At 40.0% G+C, this 23379-nt stretch overlaps 1 protein-coding gene across 2 annotated transcripts in view; it reads right to left on the reverse strand.

Moving 5' to 3' along the window:
- The window catches only part of CEP95 (centrosomal protein 95), a 30049-nt gene that overhangs the window by 1047 nt on the left and 5623 nt on the right, over positions 1–23379 (reverse strand). Inside the window, exons 3-21 of one of the 2 annotated variants that reach the window (XM_067547347.1) lie at positions 21909–22016; positions 20016–20129; positions 18996–19104; positions 18387–18499; positions 15994–16149; positions 15292–15506; positions 15015–15081; positions 13870–13925; positions 10439–10569; positions 9706–9838; positions 9034–9148; positions 8122–8303; positions 6030–6122; positions 4733–4883; positions 3306–3472; positions 2299–2373; positions 1617–1769; positions 257–403; positions 76–147 (exon numbers count right to left, since the gene is read on the reverse strand). In XM_067547347.1, the coding sequence (XP_067403448.1) occupies positions 76–147; positions 257–403; positions 1617–1769; positions 2299–2373; positions 3306–3472; positions 4733–4883; positions 6030–6122; positions 8122–8303; positions 9034–9148; positions 9706–9838; positions 10439–10569; positions 13870–13925; positions 15015–15081; positions 15292–15506; positions 15994–16149; positions 18387–18499; positions 18996–19104; positions 20016–20129; positions 21909–22016 (2357 nt within the window). Of the gene's footprint in view, positions 1–75; positions 148–256; positions 404–1616; positions 1770–2298; positions 2374–3305; positions 3473–4732; positions 4884–6029; positions 6123–8121; positions 8304–9033; positions 9149–9705; positions 9842–10438; positions 10570–13869; positions 13926–15014; positions 15082–15291; positions 15507–15993; positions 16150–18386; positions 18500–18995; positions 19105–20015; positions 20130–21908; positions 22017–23379 lie in introns of both variants that reach the window. The other variant, XM_067547346.1, reaches the window with a different exon arrangement.

Raw genomic sequence — 23379 nt, forward strand, 5'->3', positions numbered from 1 at the left:
AAAAAGAAAATCAAGATTAACTAAAACAACTCTGAACAAGAAATCACTTGCATACTGAAAATTAAATACACCTACTTTTGCTTGTGCTCTCTCTCTGGCTTGTATTTCTTGACGTTCTTGTGATACAGCTTCTGCCAGCATTGAAAACTGCGGACAACGAACATTGAATTAGAACTAATTAAGATATGAAAGTTTATCTACCAATTTAAGACTGAAAACGGAGTAGATTACCGTGGATGCAATCAAGTAAGCCTACCTGGTCCTTGTAGTAGTTCTCCATAGACTCCAGTTCATCCTGGTGTACTCTTCTTTGCTCAGCACGTTTTTCTTTACCATACAGTCTCAGCTCCTGCAGCCTTTGCTTCTGAATTTCTAAGCCTTCTTCAAATAGGTTCTTAAATATCTGCCAACAATTAAGGTGCTTAAATGAATAACTGATGGAAAAACCCCTTTTGCTGGATTAGGCTGCATCTACCCTATGGGGTAATGCGTATAATGTAGACCCAGCCTGAACATGTAAGCCACAGAACTTTAGGAAGAGATCTTTGAAGTTACAAGAACGCCCTAGCTTCGTTAGCTAGCGGCCCACCTCTCCAAAAGGCCCTTCCAAAAATCCTCTAAATTTTGGAGGGGAAGTTCTAGTCTAACCAAGATTAAATTGCATTGGGAGGCTCCATCTTTCTCATTTCCATTTGAAAAAAAAATTGCTGTTTACAGAGACAAAGATGGCTCACTCCTCACTGCAACTTGATTGAGGCAGTTTTCTTCAAATCACCACTAATCAGAGGGCAGAATCTGTTACCTCTAAACATCACTCTGCTTAGCAGGGTTAAAAAGGTGAAACTGATGGCAACATTTGCCCCACAGTTGTAATCAGTTGATGCATGAGGAGGAATAGAATGCAGCTCGCTCTTCCATAGCTGTTGAATGTACAATGGTGAAGATAAATGAAGTCGGTTTTGTAACATTAAACAGAATCTAATTGGTGGAGTGAGATGGTGTCATTTGTAATCACTTTTCAGAAGGAAAGTTTAGGTGGCCTTACTTTTGATACTAAGAATAGAAACATCCTTTAAACTCAGCTTTATGATCTCTTCATTCTGAGAAGAACTCCTTTCCCCAAATAGTTCCCTCTGCCTCACCTTTACTAGGCTGGACCCTACTTCCCACCTTTGGCTAAGCCCAGTAGCTCCCTTTGTTGCCTGAGAGTGAAAATTAACTGTAGCTTTTGTTTAGGTTGGTTTTTGTTTAGGTGGGAGGTGGCTGCCCTAGCTTGTACTTCCAGAGAACAATCATTTTATCTTAGACCTGGCTGAGCAGCAGGTATAAGCCTAGGCCTGCTTTCTTCTGGGAAGAATAGACTATGTGGAAATTTAGAATCTCTTGGCTGAAGGATGGTTGCTGCCAGAAAAACTGTCAGAGTAAGAAGGCAGGAGCTAAGAGCTCCCAGGCCTGTGCTGTTTACTCTACTTGTAACTCTTTGTACCAACATTTGATTTCTCACAAGTATAAATGCCACACAATAATAAAGGGGGAAAGATGCTCACTCAGTACTAGAGTCTTTCCTCTAGCAGAGTAAGAATGCCGCTCTTCTAGAAGAGAGCACCTTCACATACCCTTTCTTCCCGTGTCCTAGCCCGCATCATTTTGGCACGCAGCTGAACGCGGTAATCTTCATAGTACTTCTTGGCTCGAGCAATTTGCTGACGTTTCTCTCTCATTTTATTCTGAGCAAACTTCTGGTGATATATGCGTTGCTTAAATTCTTGCTAAGTAAAGAAAGATCAACAGGTATCAGACCGACAGCACTTCCTAAGGAGGGAGGGTTCTAGGGCAGGGTTTTATGGCAACCTTTACTAAATAAATCCATGTTAAGGAACTTCTCACTCTACAACCCTGCCAACACTGTGGCATCACACTAGAGTGGTGACTTTCCACAATGCTGCATAATTAAGGAATTAGTACTTTTATGGTAGCTAGCATTTCAACGATTGAACTCACTCATGGAGAGAGTGTGGTCTGTTTCTTTGTCCCCCATATTCTCAGGATTTGTTCACTGTTAAAGCACCAAGCTACTACTTTCAATAGTGAAATTTAACAAGCATGCTTAGCAACTCCTGTTGTTATACTAAGACCTCAGTGACCACATACAGCAAACAGACTAGGTTGAGTTTAATACCATAGCTGCTCAGGAGGCAATAGGGAGCTGCTTCCACAGGTCAACAACTGTAAGGTAATTTTGGCTATATCACTATGTAGGTATCACATGCTCTGTGCATCTTTGTTGGAAGAACATACCAGTCTCTTGTTATGATCTTGATCTTTCTTTATGATTTCAACAAGGAGGTCCTGCTTCTTTAGGGCTTCTTCCACCTTGAGATAAGAACGAACACAGGCAATTGCTTTAATAAATTCTGCAGGATAGGCACTCAGGGACAGGACTTTTGACAGAGGAGCAATACCACGATGTACTCTGCCCCAAGTGTGTAAGAGAGGAAAGGGGGAAGATTCATTTAGCACTGGTGAATTAACCATTCAACAAGTTAGCTAACTTTTGCATGCCAGGAACAGCTTTTAAACTACAAAGGTTTTGTATATAATAGCACAGAGAAATTCAAAGTGCTTTGCAAAGGTGAAAAAGTATTCTCATTTTGCATGTGGAGAAACAAGTATAGAAGGTTAAATGCAAGAGTGGCTCAGATCAAGAACTGAACCCAGGTGCTTGATTCAATCCCCCTACTTAATTACTCAACAGTGCCTCTTTATTCTACAGGATAACTCTTCCTTTTATAACCACCTTTGGTGGGGACCATGAGTGCTTATTTGACCCCAATGTATGCCATATATTTGTACAATAAAGACAATGGGAAAATCTATCCAAATACTGCAAGATGGAAAAACAAATGGAGAATCAATAGAGTTTGCATCTGCAGTAATATAAGCAAGGGGCTTCCCCACATCCTTGTAACACGACAGTGAGCCCGCTCAGTTTTTAAGCCAGGGAGGTGAGATACTGACCATCCTGGTGCTTATAGACCCAGGCCAAAACTACTCCAGCCACTGTAAAGTCAAGTCTCCATTTTAAAGAAAAGCAGACTTCAGAATCCATACCAATTCCTAGGTAACATGTACAAAGCCAAATTAGTGCTGAAGGCTCTAGTTATGCCAATACCTTACACAGCATCTATGGAACTGGTTTGGTTTTATTGCCTAGCGCAGTCATCCTGGGGTCAGTATGATTCTGGGTAGCTGCCCCTGTTCTAACCTAAGAGGCTGTGTTAATGCTGCACAAGAGAAGTTCTCACTTCATTATGAAGTTTCAGTCTCGATCTCTCTTTGCCAGAAGCAGCCTTCAGTTGTTCTATCTGTGCAAGCTGCTGTTGCCACATTTTGTTCATAGAGTGGCGGGAAACGTGCAGGTAGGGAAACTCTTCCAGTAGCAGAGGCAGGAGATCATTGTCCTTTACTTTCACTGCAAGGTAAAAGCAGATTAAGCAATAAGCACATGGAGAGGAAAATTAACAGTTTTTGGAAACAGCTTAAATTCTAGCTATGAAACAGTCTGAAGTGTGAATATCTTGTCTATTTAATATGCTCTGCTACCATGATGTAGCACTGTTTCTCAGTAGGATGTATTGCAGTGTCTGTCTTCACAACATCCCCAAGGATACAGCCCTAAGCCAATCTGCTTAGCTATTTTTCCTAGAGATCTATTTTACAGTATTGGAGGGTTGATGTATATAATTTAAAAAAAGAAAAAGCCTGGTCACCTGCCCCCTTTCTTTTTCAAGGGGTACAGAATCCTACAATGATTTCCTTGCTCAACTGCACTAGCTGCATGGGGTTATTTAAAATAAGGCTAACATAGGACTATCACACCAATACAACTATAACTTAACCTGAGATTTTCTAGATGAAGCAAATCATTGTCTGGATCCTTCTCAAATTCCCTGGAAATACTGCACTGAGCTAGTAGGCCCCAGGATAGGAGCAATAGTGGTAGTCTCCTAATTAGGGATTGATTTAAGGAGTCAGTTCTTTCACATTTCAACTTTATCATAAATTCTGAATGAGATGAAATAATTAGGCACTAATTATACTATTAATAGAAAAAGTGCCCTTCAACCATGGCAAAACCAAGGCACTGTAGGAGGGTGTTATTCAGGCTGTCAATTTACATCATGAATACACAGCATGTAGCTGCTAAAATGTGCTTGCAGTCTGGGCACTTTGTTTTTGGATTACAACTTGTTCTGCATACTGGTGACAGCATTAGTGCCACGACAGTGGTAACTCCACACCAGACAGTCTTGCAAAGGAGAAAGCAGCTATTGACGCAAATGCCATTGTAACGTGAGTATCAGCTATGTATACATCTCTTGGTATGTTCACTTTAGACCTGCAGTTTAAAAGCTGAAAAACCCTCGAGTGCAAGGAATAGGCTGCACTTGAAGTATAGGGGAGCAAGCCCAGGACTAATAATGGAAACGAGGAGCTAGTTCACGGTGTTTTAAGAAGGCAATGGATGGGTCACAGTTTGAGTTGTGTATCAATGGTTGGTCTATTTCAAAGCATTATCTTCTATTACAAAAATCCAGACATATGGAGGTCATAAGGGGAAAAATTCTACAGCTGACTGGTATACGTTGGCCAGATGCCTTTATTCTTGGAGTTCAGCAGATGCTTTCACAGGATGCCAGTTTTCCACCAAGTAGAGTTTTGTGGTTCTTACTCAGAGCTGCTTTCTTTGGCTTCGCAAACCCTCCTCTTGGAATCCACTGGCTCTGTTTGGGATTCCGAGGTGTGGTTTTTCTAGAATAAACTTTCACTGGCCGAGGCATTTTTGGAGGTTCTTTAAAGATGTTTTCTTTGCATTCTTGTTCCTTAGGAGCAGATGTAAAACAGATGGAGAACAGGTATGAGAGGGAAAGAGTGGTAGTCCACATGGTTTGGATATTAGAACTCAAATTGCTTTTGAGTTTCTAGGAAGGCAGTTTGCACAGTCAGGCAGATCCCCCACAGTAGGGCCTAAATTAATCAAATGCAAGTCAAAGGATGGTGTGCAATGGAGGCTCTCTTTTGCGCAACCCTAATTCTGGTGGTGCTCTGTGCATGGCTGCAATGGCCCCAAGAGCTGAAAATGCAGCTCAGATTGGCATGGCATACAGGCATTCCAGTCATGCTCCCTTTTCTTGTTACATACCAGCAGCAGGTAAGATAGTGCTGAGAGCTCCCGTCAGCTCCATGCCCCTCACTCACCCTTGCAGCAACCTTACCTTCTAGGCTGGCTAAACCAGTTTTATCACCTCATTACACTGGCAGTGCAGTGCAAACTGACTGCCCTGCAGGAGCTGACTTACCTAAGAAGCTCATAGCGAGAGCTTCATAAAGGCAAACAGTAATGCAGTTTGGATACAAGCTATAAGTGCCAGTCTGACAGCTCTAATTCTAACGACAAAGATGATAAAAAGCTACTGCTTCAAGAGTTGGGGGAAAATCCATTTCCTTACTAGGGTTCTCCTGGTGTCCTTACACATCCCTCACGACTCGTTTCTCTGGAAGTGATTACTTCAGCAATGCAAGGCACTAGTATTGCTTCTGTGGAATTTCCAGTCCCCCAAATGGGCTTTAGCTATTAAATCTCATTCTCCATTACTGCAATATGAACTAGCCACTTGCCTAGCAGCCTGGCTTACTTCAGCTGGAAGAATTTCTCTCACCACAGGACATGATTAATGCCAGAATCATGTGCCTTGCACCATTCCTAAGAAACGTTTCTGTAAGGATTACCAAGTACCTAAACTTCACTGCCTTTGGATCTATGTACCCTAAGAATTACATACTGTTAACCATATCCCCAAAGTAGTGTAGCTGAATAAAGCTTGTTACAGCATCCATTACACTTGGGTCATGTCATTTAAAAGCATCATCCACATACCCTGGATAGCAGGCAGGGACAGAGTAATTTTTTAAAAATGTCAAACAAAAAAAAAAAACCAATCTAGTTTGTTCTTGTATACTTCACCTACCGTTTCCCTGGCTTTTGCTTTTAGCTTGGACAGTCCCAGTTTCTCTCTAGCTTCAAAAATTCTTAATTCATCTTCATAGGTTTTTGTCATCAGCTAGAAAACAAAAGATAAGACACTCATTCTGAATTTCTACTCTCTGCAAAGGGGTTAGTCCATCCAAATGAAGTCACATACATGAAACTGATTACTGTCTGTGTCCAAATGGCTTCTTTCAACTCTAGCACACTAGGAAGCTTTACCCTTTCTTCCTGGACAAGGACCTGGCCACAGTGGTTTATGCATTTATCTCAAGGGTGAAATACTGTAATTCATTCATGCTGACTGAAGATGCACACACAGTTTAAAAAAAATTAAGCTGCCTTCTTATCCATGGACTAGGCCACCATGAGTAGAGAGTGGTGTTCAAGTTCCTCCACTGGCCCTGGGCAGTTTCAAATGCTCATAAGGCCTTAACCCTACTCTTCAGAACAATTAATGGATCAAGTCCCAGTTAGCTCAAAAATCCAGTTTATTGTAAGAGTTGTCAAGACAGTTGCACTCCTCTGGGACAAAGAAGGTCACAAAGCTAAGGATAAACTACATGAGAGCTGTGGACAAAGTATTCTCAGTCAAGAGGATCCACATATGGAACAAACATCCAGGAGATCAGATGAATCTAGACTCAAACAGGCTTTAGGAAATGTTGCAAAACTTTGCTCTACAAAAAAAGCCTTTCCACCATAATGACGACACTCAAAAAACCCGAAACAAACCAATCAACTAAAAAAATTAGTATACCCCAAGCAGAGCTTATACCCCCAAAAGATGAGCTAGAGACTTCATGAAATTCTCTAGGGCCATTGCTATTAGTTATATATTGAGAATGCGCAGACTATGATGGGTGGCCATATAAAACTAAAATGCAGGTCCTATGCACAGCCATCGGCATTAGAGCGCAAGGTCAGTGTTCTGTTAGCTATAGCTAATGATCATGCAATAGCATCCCTGGTGAAAAAGGAGGCTTGCCAAATATAAAGTTGCTTCTATGGCATATTCATGTTCTGCAGCATGAACTGTCTCTCACAACTTAGCTTAAAACAAAAACACAAAAAACGACTTTTTGTAATGTAGATAAAGCATGAAAGGATTAAACTCTCTTTTCCCATGCTCTTCATTGGAGGTAATCCGTATTTTGGGATGCCTGTCTGGGGACATTAATTTTGGGCTCACATTTCTTAAGAATGGAGGATTAACTGAAGCTACTCCATTACAGGATAAGCTTGGGCCTTTAAGAGGGTCAAAGTTATGTTCACTCATGTGATTTGGCCTCTGCCAAACATGAGGAATTTTGGGACTTGTAGTTCAGCAATCATGAGAACTGTAAGAGGCTTACAAGACATGCTAGATAAAAACAGAGGCCTGCTTTCCCCAATGCGAGAAAGATCAGGTTGATGCCAGGATGTAGTATGAGCATCTCTACTAAGGAGGAGACAAGGCACGGACATGACTTCCCATCTTGCTAAGCAGAGTGGGCTTAAGTGACAAGCCTGCAGAAGAAGAACTGAGTAAAGGACTACGAGAGCCCTAAGTAAATTGTGGACCCCTGAGAAAAGGAAGATATTTTCACCCAGAACCTGATGAAGAATTGTGCAGTAGAGAGATTTTTCTCCTTTTGGGCTGTTTGTTTGTTTGCAGCTAAAGGGGGAAGTAAGCCATAACCCACTTGTTCATGCATGGCCGTTGCTGGCTGAAAGTTTCAAATAGGGGAATCCTAAACCATAGGATGTCAATTTTAGCAAGTTCATTTTGGCTATTTTGGTACACTAGGATTAACATTTTAGAACTGTGGTGTCAGTCAGCAGTAAATGGACAGCAAAGGTCCTTTGGTTCCCAGTTGTCCCTATTTTGCATATAGCTCAAACTGCTATAACTCTGAAATGCAAGAGGCAGTGCTGAGCAGATGCTGAGCTAATGCCTGCATCTTTGCTATGCCAGCCTCATAGCAGGACAACTATCAAGTGAAAATAAAATTAAATTCCCAAAATAGGCCAAATGCCCCCACTAACCAGTCTGTTAGGGACATTCAGATCTAATGCAACCCAGAAACAGTTACCTTTGCTTTTATTCTTCTCTGGTCCATTTCCTTTTGCAACTGCCTGCGCATTTTCCCCATCGGTCCTCTTGCATCTCTTTGAAGTCCATCTTCAAACTCAGAGCGAAGTAGATACCTGGATGGGGGTGGGGAGGGAGAAAGGGACCTTGGTCTGCTAAGAAATCTTTTTGGATGTGGGGTGGCTGTGAAATAAAGATGTGAATGCTGTTACAGAAAGTATCAATAACTAGCAACAAAAACTATAAGGATAAATAGATTTAAATCTGAAAATGTACCCAATGTTCCCAATAGCTAAACAGGGAAGCAACTCTGCAAAGAAATTTTTAAGAACAAATGTGCTTATTTTAAGGTCATCCCAAATGACTCCAGTACTTCCTTGTTCGAACCATAATTATGCATTTAGCAAATCAGAAATGCCAGAAGATAACAATGGGCCGAGGAAAGAGGCAGCAAAACTGTATTTCAAGAAGGTTCAAAGTTAGGGCCTGCTATACAAGCCATATAACAGTGTTACAATCCTTGTCAGTGTAAGTTATTGTTAAGTAACAGAACTGCACATCAATGGTGTGTTATAACAAGGTGATGCCCATTTTTAGTGCTCTCCTCCCTCACAGCATGGTCAATATTAGCATTCAGATCATATTCTGAACTTCGCTCATCTGTCACTCTAGCTGTGCACTTCACTTTTCATTTCCAGTAAAACTTCCATCGCTGTTTAGGTGTTATGTTTAATACGTTACTAACAGGATTTTATATCTTTGGGCATGTCACCCAATGATATAATTCTAGGGCTGAAGACATGCTTCTGAATCTCTATTAAATTATCTATAGAAGAGTTGTGTTTTACTTTCAACTTTAAGTGAGAAGAAGGTTGCATTTCACCTTAGTGCTTATCACATTCTGAATTGTTACCTGGGAGAGGTTTCCTTCCCCGATAATCCATGACACTGTCACTGTGCTGAGACAGTTTATCTTCATCTGTCAATATCTCTTCTCTGGGATGGTCACCCAAAGCTCTCTTTAACATCTATTGATTAGAAATTATTCTGGTCAGCTTCATTAGTTCATCCCAACAGAGTCTAGAATTGTTTAACAAAACTAGAGATACCAGTTGTAGATTTCCTTTCAGTTCTATTATATATTGAACTCACATTTTGCATTTCACTGGGAATTTAATAAAAATTTGTTGAAAAAATATCAAGCTAAGCAAAAGACATACTACTATAGATTAAATAGTGGTACAATAATTCCAGAGTGTCAATATAAACACACACGTACTAGCCAACCATTAGTAATCCTAGTATTTCTCCCGAACCAAGTAGTAGTATTTTATAAAATGACTAATATATTGTCACCAAAAACTCTCATTCAAGATGAAATAACTAATTTTCTTTGACTTTCTGCAACATCATCCATTTTTTACATTAAATACAGTTTAGGTGCTTTTAGATCCCTTTAGAAGTTAATTTATCTGTTAAACCTACCAAGATTGACCTGATGCCCTAGATTTTAGTTAGACTTTCCACAACTGTTACAAATGTTTGATAAATTCCAAATCATCATCAAGGATGGATTTCCACTTACTAAATCTAATTCATTTAACCTGCGAGAGAGTTTTTCTGACATTTCATGCAGCTCTTTCTCAGATAATTTATTCTTTGCCCTTCTGCAGGAAAGGGGCTCCTCTCCAAGTGAATCTGTGATAAAATTTTCATATCTGCTTAAAAAAAAAGAAAGGTTTTGGGTTTTAAAAACAAACAAACAAAAAACACACCCCCCACCCCCCTACAAACCACTAAGGTTTAATTTTTGTCCCAACAAAAATTTATGGTCAAAGGTTACAATTACTTTAACAGATCCAGAGCTCAGTTTACTTTTTTTAAAATGGGATTAAGAAGTTATATAGAGAGATAAATGCTTAGGTGAATTCTAATAGTATTTCTCTAGTTGTACAGTAAGTGTTCACAAAAAATCAGATGTCCTAGCCTACTCTGACAGCTCAAGCCTTTTTAGGAGTATTTGGAACCTTTCTTCCTATCAGGAACAGATTCTTACAAAATGTTATATTTTTATCTGGTTCTCAGAAATGGGTTTCTCCACATGAAACAAGATTTGAGTTAAAAATCCATTGTTAAAGGGAATAAAGATCTAGAATCTCTAACTTTACATATTTCACTCTGCCACTTGCACCAACCAGCTTGGGTTGTTAACACAATAGGTTGGATTCTGAGCAGCAGCCAAGAATGAAAGATCCTATATGAGAGAGTGAGCACTAAAAGCCTCAGCTACTCTTTCAGTATAAAAAAATCTGACTTACCTTTTTCCACTAGACGGACTTCTTGTTTCAGGTTTTGTGATTCGGGCAACTGCTACTACCTGCTCAGTGCATGGTGAAACGTCTTGGTGTAAGCAGGTAGTTGATGTAGAGGAGGCATTCACATCAAGAACCTGTTACAGAAGAGAGGAGAGAAGATAAAATTCATTAAGAACTTTCAGTAAAAGGCTCAGAAAGATTCCATAGACTTTGAAGCAAATTTCTGGCATGGAGCCACAGAGTCATGTATGTATACATATCTCAAATCATCAGTATAACTCTGCTACTGTCTAATCTACCAGCCTCTTGCTCAGGAAAAGATTATTGAATGTCAGTGTTAAGTCAAGTAAAAAAGGCAGTTAAGTCTAATAAAACTAATAGGTTAGGGGTCTGTTACAGGAGTGGGTGGGTGAAATTCTGTGGCCTGCATTGTGCAGGAGTTCAGACTAGATAATCATCATGGTCCCTTTTGACCTTATAGTCTGAGTCTATGAAATAATGGAAGACTTTAAATACCCACCTAATCTGATCAAGTGTCACCATGGGACAAGAGCTAGAGAAGTGATTTCTTGATAGCTGAAACACTTATTTCTTGGAACAGCTAATTCCAAAGCACACAAAAAGAGGCTATGCACTTAATCCTGAGTAACAGAAGTTTGTTCAAGAATTAACTACAGTTGAACCAGTGAGACCACAATACAAGTAAATCAGGCTCAGACTGAGTAGGTACACAGCAATATGGCATAATGGTAGGTCTCTGAAGCTATATTGTTATCAAGAACCTCAGCCCCTATTTAAAAAGTAAGGCCTGACCTACAACTTTGTAACCAATCTTGTTAAACTGGTGAAAGTGTCATTCATCTGTTTAAACCTGAATTAGAGCAGTTTAGCTTGCGTAAATAGATTGACAGGTGCAATCTACACCAACTTAATCAGTTTTAAACAGAAATTTTGCGTTGGTCCATTCATAGCAGTTGCACTAAATTAATTTAAAGTCAGTTTAGTTAAACCAGTCCAATTGTGTGGGGACTCTCTCTCTTATGGCTGCAAATAATCTCAAATCTGAACAGAAGCCATATAATGGAGAGACTTCTACTCAGCCGGGAACAGTAGGTGTAACTAAACTTCCCCATTCATCTCTGCAATTGCTAAATGATCATTGGATATCTGAGTTAAGTGTCAACATAACTAACTATTTCTCTCCTAACAAACACAGGAGAGAGAGGATCCTACAGCTGCAGATGCCCCAAGTGGATGGTGTTGGGGAGAGGACCACCATTTATTCCCTCTCCTTCCACAATTAAGGAGGCTTCCAGAGCCCATAAGCACAATCCAACTCAAGGTACCCAGCAGGCCTCTGAGCTGCAATCATATTTTGAACATATACAAAATCTACTATGAGCAACATCTCATGGGTTGACTACACCATCTTTCTCTCACTGCAAATTCACCATGCTTGGGGGAAGAATGGTACTAAAAACTAACACTGACCCTGAACTTTAGAAAAGTGTTTTTAAAAAAAAAAAAAAAAAAAAAAGGCACCGTCAGATCTTTTGAAGTTAAAATCCTTATCCTCAGCATGGAAGCTACTTAAACCACAGCAGAACCACACACAGAAGGCATACACATACCTTAAAGGAAAGCAAGAGGGCAAAAAACCAAAGAGTGTTTAATGGTGAGTGGAGCTTCTTGAGCTTGGCTAAATCAGTTTATTTCAGAAAACGATAATCCAATGGAAAGGAGCATAAACTCTGGTAGACAAGATAACAGATGCCCACTGAGAGGACGAAGAGGGAATTAAAAGAAAAAACAGGATAGTGAAGGGGATGGACCACTGCTTCTCTCACTTGGGTATTCAGAGGTTTATTACAATAAGCAACTTTAAGAAATAGTTTCTTTTTATTAAAAGTTTGGGACATGTGAAAATCACTATGATGGGTCTCTTATTTAATCAGTGGCAGATAACTGGTCCATATTACCACAACATCTAGTTGTTTATACCCTCCAGCTGGCAAGTAGTTGCATCATTTACCGCTAGCCAGACTAGTCCAGGATGAACATCTTACAGCAAATAGCCTGTAGACTGACAGCCTAGCACAAGACCTTTTCCACTTATAAAGGGGGTAAAATTCTTCTCTGACTGGCTGTCAATGTTAAGTGCAGCTGTTCAGCATGTATCTTGTAAGTTCATTAACGTCTTCTTTTGCTCAGCCAATGCAGTGTGAAGGGAAGCATTACAGACGGCTTTGGGAAGAGTCCAGAGACTAAGGTTATGTCTACATTGCAGTTCAAAACCTATGGCTGGCCTGTGCCAACTGACTTGAGCTCATCGGGCTTGGGCTGAGGGGCTGTTTAATTGTGATATAGATGCCTGAGCTCCAGGTCCCTCCCACCTTGCAGGATCCTAGAGCCCAGGCTCAAGCTTGAACATCTATATCACAATTCTATAGCCCCTTAGCCAAAGCCCCATAAGCCTGAGTCAACTGGCGTGGGCCAGCCATGGGTTGTTAATTGCACTGTAGGCATATCCCCAGTCCTGCAGGTACTCCTTGTCACAGCAAAGGTAAAAGACTAGGACTGCCAGGTAAGTTGGATGATCTGGTTATAGTAAGACTTACAACAAAGGGTGGTTGATTAAGTTACAAGTAAAGTACATTTTGAAAGTCCTATTCACCTCCCATCAAAGCTCATAATCTCAATTTCCCAGTTGTGGCCAAATTGTGGATCAGCCCCACAATGGCTTCAGCCATTTTTGGTGATCAACTGGCAGAGACCCAGTAAGTGCTTTGTGGAGCAAGTAAACTTCTCCTGCTCAGCTAGTTTCCTACAAGAACCTGCTCCCCTGCAAGACCTGTGAGTGGAATGAAATCTGCTAACCAGTTTGTGTATTCTGAATTATCCAGTTGTTCCAAAGGGCAAATGAAAGGATAAAAAGGAGGGATAGGTAGACTGGTCAGGTATCTGATTGATCTTAACTCTGGGTTTCAATAGAGGAAAGTCCCATATTTCTGGAGATACCTTGACTCGGGGGTGTGACCAATATTGTAAAATACTAGGAGAGGAGGAAGTTAAAATATTCTTCCTAAACATCCTTAAATAAATCCAATTGACATGTACTAACTGGGTGCTTTTGCTGAACTGGTCAGTAATTTAAATACCAGTATTTAAATAAGTGCTAACATCTCATTGAGCTATGACTAGTGTAGTTTACCATCTGCCTTTAGACACAGAAAGTCAACATTGCATAAGTCACATTCACAAGGTTTTGAAAAGAAAAGCAGCAACAAATTTAAGAGGAAAGCTTCACTTCTGCAAGGCAGTTGGGATACCAAAAATCCAATGCACAATTGTGTGAAAACGCCATGTATGCATCTTTACAGTAACCCTGCCCAAAATATGATTTTCCACTATTTGTAAATTCAATATATAGTTACCTTAGCCACATCATCCACGTCATTTGGCTCATCTTTTGACACCATCTTATCTCCAACTGAAAAAATTGGCAATAGAAACAGCAGTGTTTACTGGATTATTTATTCTTTACACACCACCCCTGTATGCTTGGTGATTTACAGAACAAATACAAAAGGCCTGGTTCCCTGGCTCAAAAAGCTAACAAATTTTCCTGTATAAAAACAGGAGCGGGAGGAAGACAGTGGGTGTGTCTTCACTGACAGCAGCAAATTCGCTGCCATCAGATAGATTTATCCGGATTGATTGAGCGGAGAAGACCCACTCAATCAATCCGAAAGTTGATTCAATAAAACCACCTCCAAAAAAGCGTAGCGCTGCGTCAACAGGTATGCATTTCCCGTCAACACAGTGTAGTGGAGACGGCGCACAGAAGAGAATTTAAGAAGTCGACGTAAGTTATGCAAGCTACTCTCTGTGGCTTGCATAACTCCCGTTGACTGCTGCCAAATTTCCCAGTAAGTATAGACCAGGCCAGTAACTGGATGTGTGGCTACTCAGTTACAGCATGTGCACATTGATTTTTTTTTTAATTTAATTTAAGGAGAATCTCTTTTAGGCTTTGAATTTTCAGGAGTGTCATCTTAGAGGGTGGTTCTATAGAAACTGGAGAAGTAGTCGGTGTCTCCAAGGCAACTGAGGAGCTAGGTTTAAGTGCTTATTTTCTAAGTCTTGTCTATACGAAAGTTTTAATCATGCTTTCTAGAACTGATTAACACAGTTTGTCTGACTACATTCACAGTCAGTTTTTTCTGCACCAGTTCAGCTGCACCTTTTGTCAAGAAGTTTCTGTAAAAACAGCCAAAGCTTAGATGGATTAATTGGGGGGGGGGATTACAGGTGAGCAGTGGACATACACTTTACTGCTCAGCGCAATAAATCCCCTTTGAATATGACCTATTTTTGCTCCCCTTGGAGACATAGTGATAGAAATTTGCTCACATCTGTAAAGAAATGTGAATTTAGTAAGGTTTGAACAGCAAAACATAGATTAAGGTTTTCAAAACCATGTTTCCTCTAATGCCAATAAGATGAATTCAAAACAACAAGCACCAACATTTAACACTGCATTAGAACACTGTTTAATATGAAGCACGACTTTTCTCACCAGGGGCAAGTCTTGACAGAGGAACACTACCAGAAGGAGCTGACTCCTGTCTAAGTGATTCTGCAAACTGCAAAAAGAAGCAAAAATGCTTATTAATTTACCAATTCAGTATCCCTCCTGCTGAACAGGAATGTTTTGACAAGGCCACAGATTAATAATCCATTCGGAGATACAGTTGATACCTCATTAATTCCATTCTACGAACACAGAAGAGAAAAGCCTTAGAACAAAGCTGAAGATATTTACTAATAAAACCAAGTGAGAGGTTTTCACTTACAACAGAAGCTTCAAGTCCATGACTCTCAGCCAATGCTGGGAATTGTCTGGCTGAGCTTTGGTATTCCCTTCCCATCGAATAATGGAGTCTGGGTTCAGGAGGCTGATATGGTGGGTGCAAAGGAATAGCTGGGCGTATAGGCTCCCCGAGTTTTTTAGCACTGGAACTCAAACTCTCTTTGAGAAATTCAGTGGAATGAACAGAATCCGTTGTTCCTTAGAGACCAATATGAAAAATGTAGAGGCATAGTTAGTCCATTTAACCAAAATCCCAGCTGGTCACTTTAATTCAGCTTCAACTTTGAATAAGCATGTTACTCACTCATTCTATAGTTTCATACACATAAAAGACATTGACAGTAGCTTCTCTCTGATGCATGCTGCAGATTTTGGGTGCAAGAAGCTAATGAGAGAACAACTGATTTGATAATTTAGCACTAAATTGGTTAAGCGGTCATACTAACATCTGAGTTTTCTGATTTATCAGGTGTCAGACCAATCTGATTCCCTCCTAAACTGAAAATAAGGAAGAAAGGCCAAGAACTACTTATATAAGTAACTCTAGATAAAAAAATAAGCTGCCTTCTTTTGCCAGTTAGTGTTCCCACTCTCAAATCCATGGCTGTGAGTATTACTGCCCACAGAACTAGGAAGGCTAGAGAATTTCTAAAGGTATCTCTCAGGAAGTCAGAATTTCACTCACCTTCCCTCTCTTTTATAAGTGCTCTTCTGCTGCTGGAAAGCTGACTAGACGATGCCACAAGTTGACAAGATGCCATAATAGCCTCAGAGTCTTCAGGTTCCTTGATCTCCTTAGAGCTCTCTCTCTCTGCTGGCAACAATTCAGGGAGCTGGAACTCTGGAAGTGATGTTTGAAAGCGGGTCAAACTTATGTTTAAATAGTTAAATGCATCTTTAGTATCAGCTGTGTGTTTAGCCAGTATTCATATTGGACTGAATTAGTAACTTGCAGTTAATGCTCTGCACTACTATGGGGACAGTAGAATGTTGCAGGTGGAAGTTGCAACACTTGTAGGAATTTTATTTATACATCAATGTGCTACAAACCTTTTACTCCCATATTTGCTCAGCTACCATTCTAGGGGCATGACAAGTCAGCTTCAGTACCCATTCAGTCCTTTGCTTTGCAAAGGAAATTAACAAAAATGCTAATGGTGTTCAGAATGAGCCCAATTTACATGGTTCTATTACCAATTCCCTGAGCCATCTACTTCCCTTAAAGTATGTTTCTGAATTGCCCAAACTCCTACCAAATATTTGCTTAGAAGTAAGCTTAAAGAATAAGTCATTGCTAGTTTTACATATTATGTCTTGAATCAAGACTGTTACGCCAATTTTACATTTCATACTGTGATTGTCGGAGACCATTCTGTATGCTTTCATATCCTTCTGAACTGGGTCTAACACACTTTTTACTATGTAGGATTATTTTAAGGGGAAAAAAAATCCCATCAACCAGAAGGGACAGATAGGGGTCAACTCTAAATCAGGTTTGAAACCCCTCAACTCTTGTAAACCAGATGTTTCCATCTCAGCAGGATTACCTTATCTTGACATAAATATACTGGGTACTGTGCATTTCTGTTTGTGAAATAAGAACTATAAAATAAGTGTCCATCTGCTATTAACAAATATTCAAAGTCCCTTGGCGTTGCTTGTAAGAGTAAAGATTTATCCTGCTCTCTTGACCCAAGTTTTCTCCTACCCACAGTTTTGTTTCTGAGGCCTCCCTAACATGCTATAAATTCCAGGGCCGGGGGGCAGAGGAGGGAGCAGGGCTCTGGGCTTTAGCCCAGCGTGCCAGGGCCATTTGGCTTTTCAGCCCCATGGGACCCCAGCTTTTGCCCCACAGGAGGTACTGAGACTTGGGTTTTTCTGAGGCACTGGGAATCCTAGCTTCAGCTGTGTGGTCCCATGGACCCCCTGAAACTGGCTGGGGGGCCCACACAGACCCCCAGTTGAGAACCACTGAAGCAATGTAATTTATGCCAGTTGATTTTCCCTATCTGCACCAGAGGTGGCTTCAGCTCAGTTATGCTAAACATATGTAAAATGAAGCATTAGGAAACCTTCAAAAAAAAAATTTTTTTTTTTGAAGGTTCCCTAATCCCTTTTTATATATTATTTATAAATAAAAACACTTTTTTTGCTTTACAAGCATGCTCCCGCTTCCTTCATACATTTATATACTAAGCACTTTTGCCAACATATGTCTGATAGCTAGGGCCCTATCAAATTTGGTAAATGTCATGGTCATAGGATTTAAAAAATATTAAATTTCATGATTTCAGATATTTAAAGCTGAAATTTCACAGTGTTGTAACTGTGGGGCGTGGGGAAGATAGGGAGGGTTGCAAAGCTATTGTTGGGGGGGAGGGAGAAGTGTCACAGTATTGCTATCCTTACTTCTGCGCTGCTCCTGATAGCGGCACCACCTTCAGAGCTGGGCTTCCAGCCAGCAGCCACAGAGCTTCCTTCAGCCAGGAGAGGTTCCTTGAGGTGGGGTCTGACCCACCCCCGGGAGCAGCCTGTGCTGGAGAAGAGGAAATCCTGTCCCTCCTCCACCAGCCAGGTCTAACAGCTGGAGCCAGGGGCATGGTATGAGTACCCGGCTGAAGCATCACCAGCCCTGCTCCTCCCTGACTCTGGGCCCAGTGCTCACGGTTAAAGGTGCCTTGGACTGGCAGGGTGTGGTGGTGTGGCAGGGGTGACCACGGTGCCCCCGTGACCATGGCACCCTGGGCAGTCACCCACCCGTAAGGCCAGCTTCTGCTCCCCCAAAGTGACAACACCCCCATACCATGCCACCCTCACTTCTGCCCTGCTGCTAACAGTGGCATTGCCTTCAAAGCCCACCCAGCAGCCACCGCTCTCTGGCCAATCAGCTCAGAAGGCAGCACAGAAGGAGGGGTGGCAATTCTGCAATCCCCCCTACAACAGCCATATTTCACAGGGGAAACCAGATTTCACGGTCCATGATATGTTTTTCATGACCATGAATTTGGTAGGGCCCTACCGTTGGCTAGAAGAGTACATGTCCACATAGAAAGTCTTAAGGGTGTATTTTGAACTCACCTTCCTTTCTTAAAGAAAATGAATGAGCAGTGTCCCCAAGCCTGATTAATTCGCTAGTAGATTCTGATCCTTCTACCTCCCAAGATGGGACAAAAATATCTGACTGAGAAGACCTAAGAGGAACACAACACAGCAGATCTATTAGTAATAAGTCTTTGCTTGCCTAAGCCACAAGATGGAGCCACTGAAGAATCCTAACTCTGTATCTTCAGTTAGCTGGCCTTTACTTTTTAGAAGGGAATGGTCAGTTTCCACAGAGTAAGCCAATGTAATAACTGAATAACTAAGCTGCAGTGATTTATATCAAAAAGTATGCACGGAGATTACAATGAAAGTTTGAACGTAACTCATTCCTGTACAGATTCATTAATAAAGGTGCACTGAAATTTTAAAACTGCAAGTTTCTTAGTTTGCAATGCAAACACATACTTGATCCAAATTTTAGATTTCTTGCTGCCTAAAGAAGACAAGGCATTTCACTTGATGCTTGTACTCAGTATGTTTTCTTCCCCCCACTTGCATTGTATAAACATGTTAGACACTTTACAAATGTGTAAAAACACAGTCACTGTGCCAAGGTAACTTTAAAACATTCAGAACCAGTCTTACTCCGCAACTGATGGGAGTTTCAGAGGTGGCACAGGTTCCTCAAGGTCACCTTCTAGCTGCTCTTGAAGTGCACTTTGAATTTCATTGTTAGCTAGCTGGTCAGGTTCATCTGTTTATAATCAAAATTGGTTTGTTAATTTCAAAGAAAAACACACACACACACACACAGAATGGGTACTACTGCCAATATCACAAGAAATAATTGGACAGAAATGGCAATTTTAGACTTAACATGCTGTCAAACTGTCATACCTGAAGTTTTCTATATTTTGGTTTGGAAGTAGAGTTTCTATTAAATATAATTTCCCCATGCACATTATTCAACAAAAGAGTCACCGGTAAACTAGGAGAAAACTTTAATACCAGTTTCACACTGTAATTCACAAAGATGTCAGGAGATGGTTTCTGCCACAAAAGAGAACGATGCTAAAGTAGCACAGTGAGGTTATTTTTTTTAAAAAAGTCTTAATCTTCTCTTATTGCATATTACTGAAACTAAAAAAATTTAAATCCAACTTTCTGTTCACCATCACTAAACAAAATGAAACAAGGAGTACACAACTCGGGAAATGAAAATTGATTAAGTTCCACTTTTGTTTGTGATTAGTTTCAATTCCTTGCTCTCCTGCAATGTCTGGATTACAAATATTGCAAGAAAATATTTTAAATCCCAGCAAAAGCCTACTTAATTGCAAACAATTCTGTTCATCTTAGGTGTTGCAAAAAAAGTTTTACAATGTCTGTTTTCCATATATGATACTAAATGGGTATTGACGTCCTCAAAAAAATAGCTGCTAATGAGGGGGGTTAAAGGAATAAACAATATAGTAGGAGGAGCTATATCATCCTTAAACACACAAAGAATTGTGTATATATGAAGGCAGAATTTATGCATCAATGTGGTATCTTAGTAATAGCACTGGAGGTATGCAGACAAGATAAGAAACAGTCCATCATAATAAGAAGCAGCACATATCTTGAACTAAGATACTTTTGTTAGCTAGCTGTCTCTTTACTCACCCCCATTCTGAGAAGAGGTTTCACTGATTTGTTCTGTAAGATATTCCAGCAGGCCATCAAATATTTCTAACAGATTTCGGATAGATTCTCTCTCTCCTTTCACAATGTTCTCTCCTTAACAGAGGTTACTATGAATTAATAACTAGAGCTTACAGGAAAAAAAAAAATCAACTTTAAAAATTTGTCAAAAACTTGGAAAGGCTTTTTTCTGGGAAAGGCTGGCCAGAGATGTTCATACAGGTATCAACTTAGAGGAAATGTAGCTGGACTTCAAAGTTTTGGGTCACTGCTGGATGGTTATTTCTGTAACATACTTTAAGGTAGGTGGCAAACATCCTGAATTGTACATTTTCGGTTTCAACAACTGAAAGCGTAACCTCATTGACACACTTTTCATCTGCTCTCATGGAGCATGCATACCAGACATCAAAGTTACACGCTGCATACTTACTGTAGTGAAAGTCACATTAACAGTTCATCCAGTTTCTATAGGGTAAAAATCTGCTAGAGCAGGCTGTTGATCTTTGCCTACACTTTGTAGCTGGTTCAGCAGGTGGTAGTATAATCAAAATGAAATTAATGTAGCATTCCCACCTTCAGTTTGTTGGGGCATGTGGTAGATTCTCATACGTGGCCTGGTACTGCATGAACCAACTATTAGCTGGTTCTAAGGATGTCAGAAATACTCTGTAGACATACCTATCAGTCAGCAGGAGATGCTGTCAGGAGGAGGAGAAAGGTTCCCATCCTCCTTTATTAAGGAGTCAGTTATCTGATACAACTAGTCTTCACTAGCCAGAGTGGAAGCCCCTAAAAACCCCAGTCTACAATCTATACATACATGCTCCAGGCAGTACAAAACTGATGATCACTGTATAGGCTCAGATTTCAGAGGACTTAGATATATTCCAGTTATTTACAAAAAGTCACAAGCAATATTGCAGTCTCCTTAAAAAATGGCAGTCTTCAGAGCAAGCCAACTATCCAGCTGGGTGTTAATGTATGATTGGAATCAGAATTTGAACTATTCCATCAGTATTTCACTGCAGATGTTTGTTAGCACTGTTACCGTAAGAGATTGACTTGGTTTTTATTTCAAAATATACTGTTCAATAAAAAATACTTGAGTTGGGACTGATTTCAAGTAAGATTCAATGATAAGCTTAAAATGGGAAGTTTTCAAAAAACCTTGATTTCAATTTAGACAATTACAACATCTAAATAACTATTTCTATTATAAAAATTCACACTAGCATGAATACCATAGCAAAAATATTAACTACTTTAACAATATCCATTAAAATCAATTTTAAATTAAATAAAATTTAGACCACATTGGCTATTCTCACTTAAATTACGACAAATATTCAAATTTTGAACAGATTCAAACTACATGTCTAGCAGTTAACTAGACAATTCATCTTGACTTGTTTGTTTTTAACTCTGTGTTTTCAAATCCAAGTGTTTACCACCACCACAATTTTTCCTCTGATGCCAAGCATGGCAATTATACTCCCCAAGGACACATTCAAGGCTTCTTCTACTGTTTCCAAGGTGAGAGATTCTTTCCACACAGCCTGATATCACTAAGCACAACCTTTTTCCAGCTGGGTGGAAGAGCGTGACTTGATGCAGAAAACAAGATAAATATAATTAGGCACTTAAGTCTGATTTTTTAATTATTTGCTTGCTCTCTAAATTGATGGCCCAATTTTCAGACCAAGCCTCTATTTTCTGGGCACAATTCATTGCAGGTGCACAATTTTGCATACAGATTAGAAACATACTCTGAAAGATCAGATCCTTGCTTATAGAAGTTGAAAGTAAAGTCTTGTTTATTTTTCAAACATGCATGTACACTCAGTTGTGTTGACCATTACTGTAAGTACTCACCAGTGATGTGTGACAAGCTGACCTGCAAGTAGTCCAATGCCAGAGAATCTATTACTGCTTGTACATTATGTGCATCATCCTCTTGGCTTCTGGAAGTAGCTATGAAATCTATAAAAAATGAAACATTACATCATACTACAACCTACTTGAAGGGGATAATGTCCTGGGTAGGCCCCAAAAGTGACCTAATTTTTTCTAGTTTATTTGCAATGAAGTTAAATGCAAAGATTTGTGTAAAGTAGGGGTAGGAAACCCAACGGTCGTTTTGTCATAAGAAAACAGTTCAATGGTTATTGCATATAAGCACAGAATACAAACAGAAAGAGCCATTGGTTATAAGTCACATGCATCTGTATTCAGTTATAAAACTTGATTTAGAAGATAGAACTGACTAAACTAATATTTTTCTCACAGCTTTTTGTACAATGGAAAAAATATAAAAACAATTTAAATTTGGAGATCTGAACTAGTTTGTTGTTTTGTTATGGTCTCTTCTGTACTGTCCCAATACATGCAACCGTTTTAAAACACTTTAAAACCAGTTTGGATTAACAAATTTTATGGCTTGTCTTCATTAAGATTTTTTTTTAAACCTTGTTTGATCGCCAGTTAAAGCAACTAACACCTTTGTAAATTTCACCTTTGTAGAGAAAATCACACTCTAGATATTTAATACTTAACATTTTAATAGAATAAGATAAGATTCAGTATTAGCATTTCAGTGAGATGAACTGGACCAGTAATCACTTTTCAGAGCTATTGTTTTTAGCCTGTCTGTAGACCCTCCAAGGCCCGGTCTACACTAGAAAAGATTCATCAGTAGAGGACAGTTGGTTTGCTGGTATAGCTAATACAACCCCAGCTCATACTGACCCAAAATAAAAAAAAAAAAAAAAAAAACAACTTTACCAGTATAGATGATACCAGTTAAACAGCAAGCAAAATAAGCTATACAAGCAAAAGCACTGTGTCTACACTAGGGCTCTTTGGCCATTTTTCTTTTCCAACAAGAGCCCACAACCTTAACTACACTTATATGCCAGCAAAAGCCATAGTGTAGAGATTGCCCAAGACAATATTGCATTGGGTCACATTCTTTGACTCCCTCAGGGAACTGATGGCTAGGATCCCCCTGGGAGGCTAATGTGAGGGGGAAAGGAGTCCAGGAGAGCTGGCTGTATTTTAAACAAACCTTACTGAGGGCGCAGGAACATACCATTCCAATGTGCAGAAAGAATGGCAAATATGGCAGGTGACCAGCTTGGTTTAACAGAGAAATCTTCGGTGAGCTTAAACACAAAAAGGAAGCTTACAAGAATTGGAAGCTTAGACAGAAATATTGCTCGAGCATGCAGGCGTGAAATCAGGAAGGCCAAAGCACAACTGGAGTTGCAGCTAGCAAGGGATGTGTAGGGTAACAAGAAGAGTTTCTACAGGTACGTTAACAAGGTGGTCAGGGAAAGTATGAGCC

This window comes from Emydura macquarii, unplaced genomic scaffold (assembly GCF_026122565.2).
Source record: "Emydura macquarii macquarii isolate MOO-44397 ecotype Brisbane River unplaced genomic scaffold, CSIRO-AGI_Emac_v2 contig_1230, whole genome shotgun sequence".
Taxonomy (NCBI): domain Eukaryota; kingdom Metazoa; phylum Chordata; order Testudines; family Chelidae; genus Emydura; species Emydura macquarii.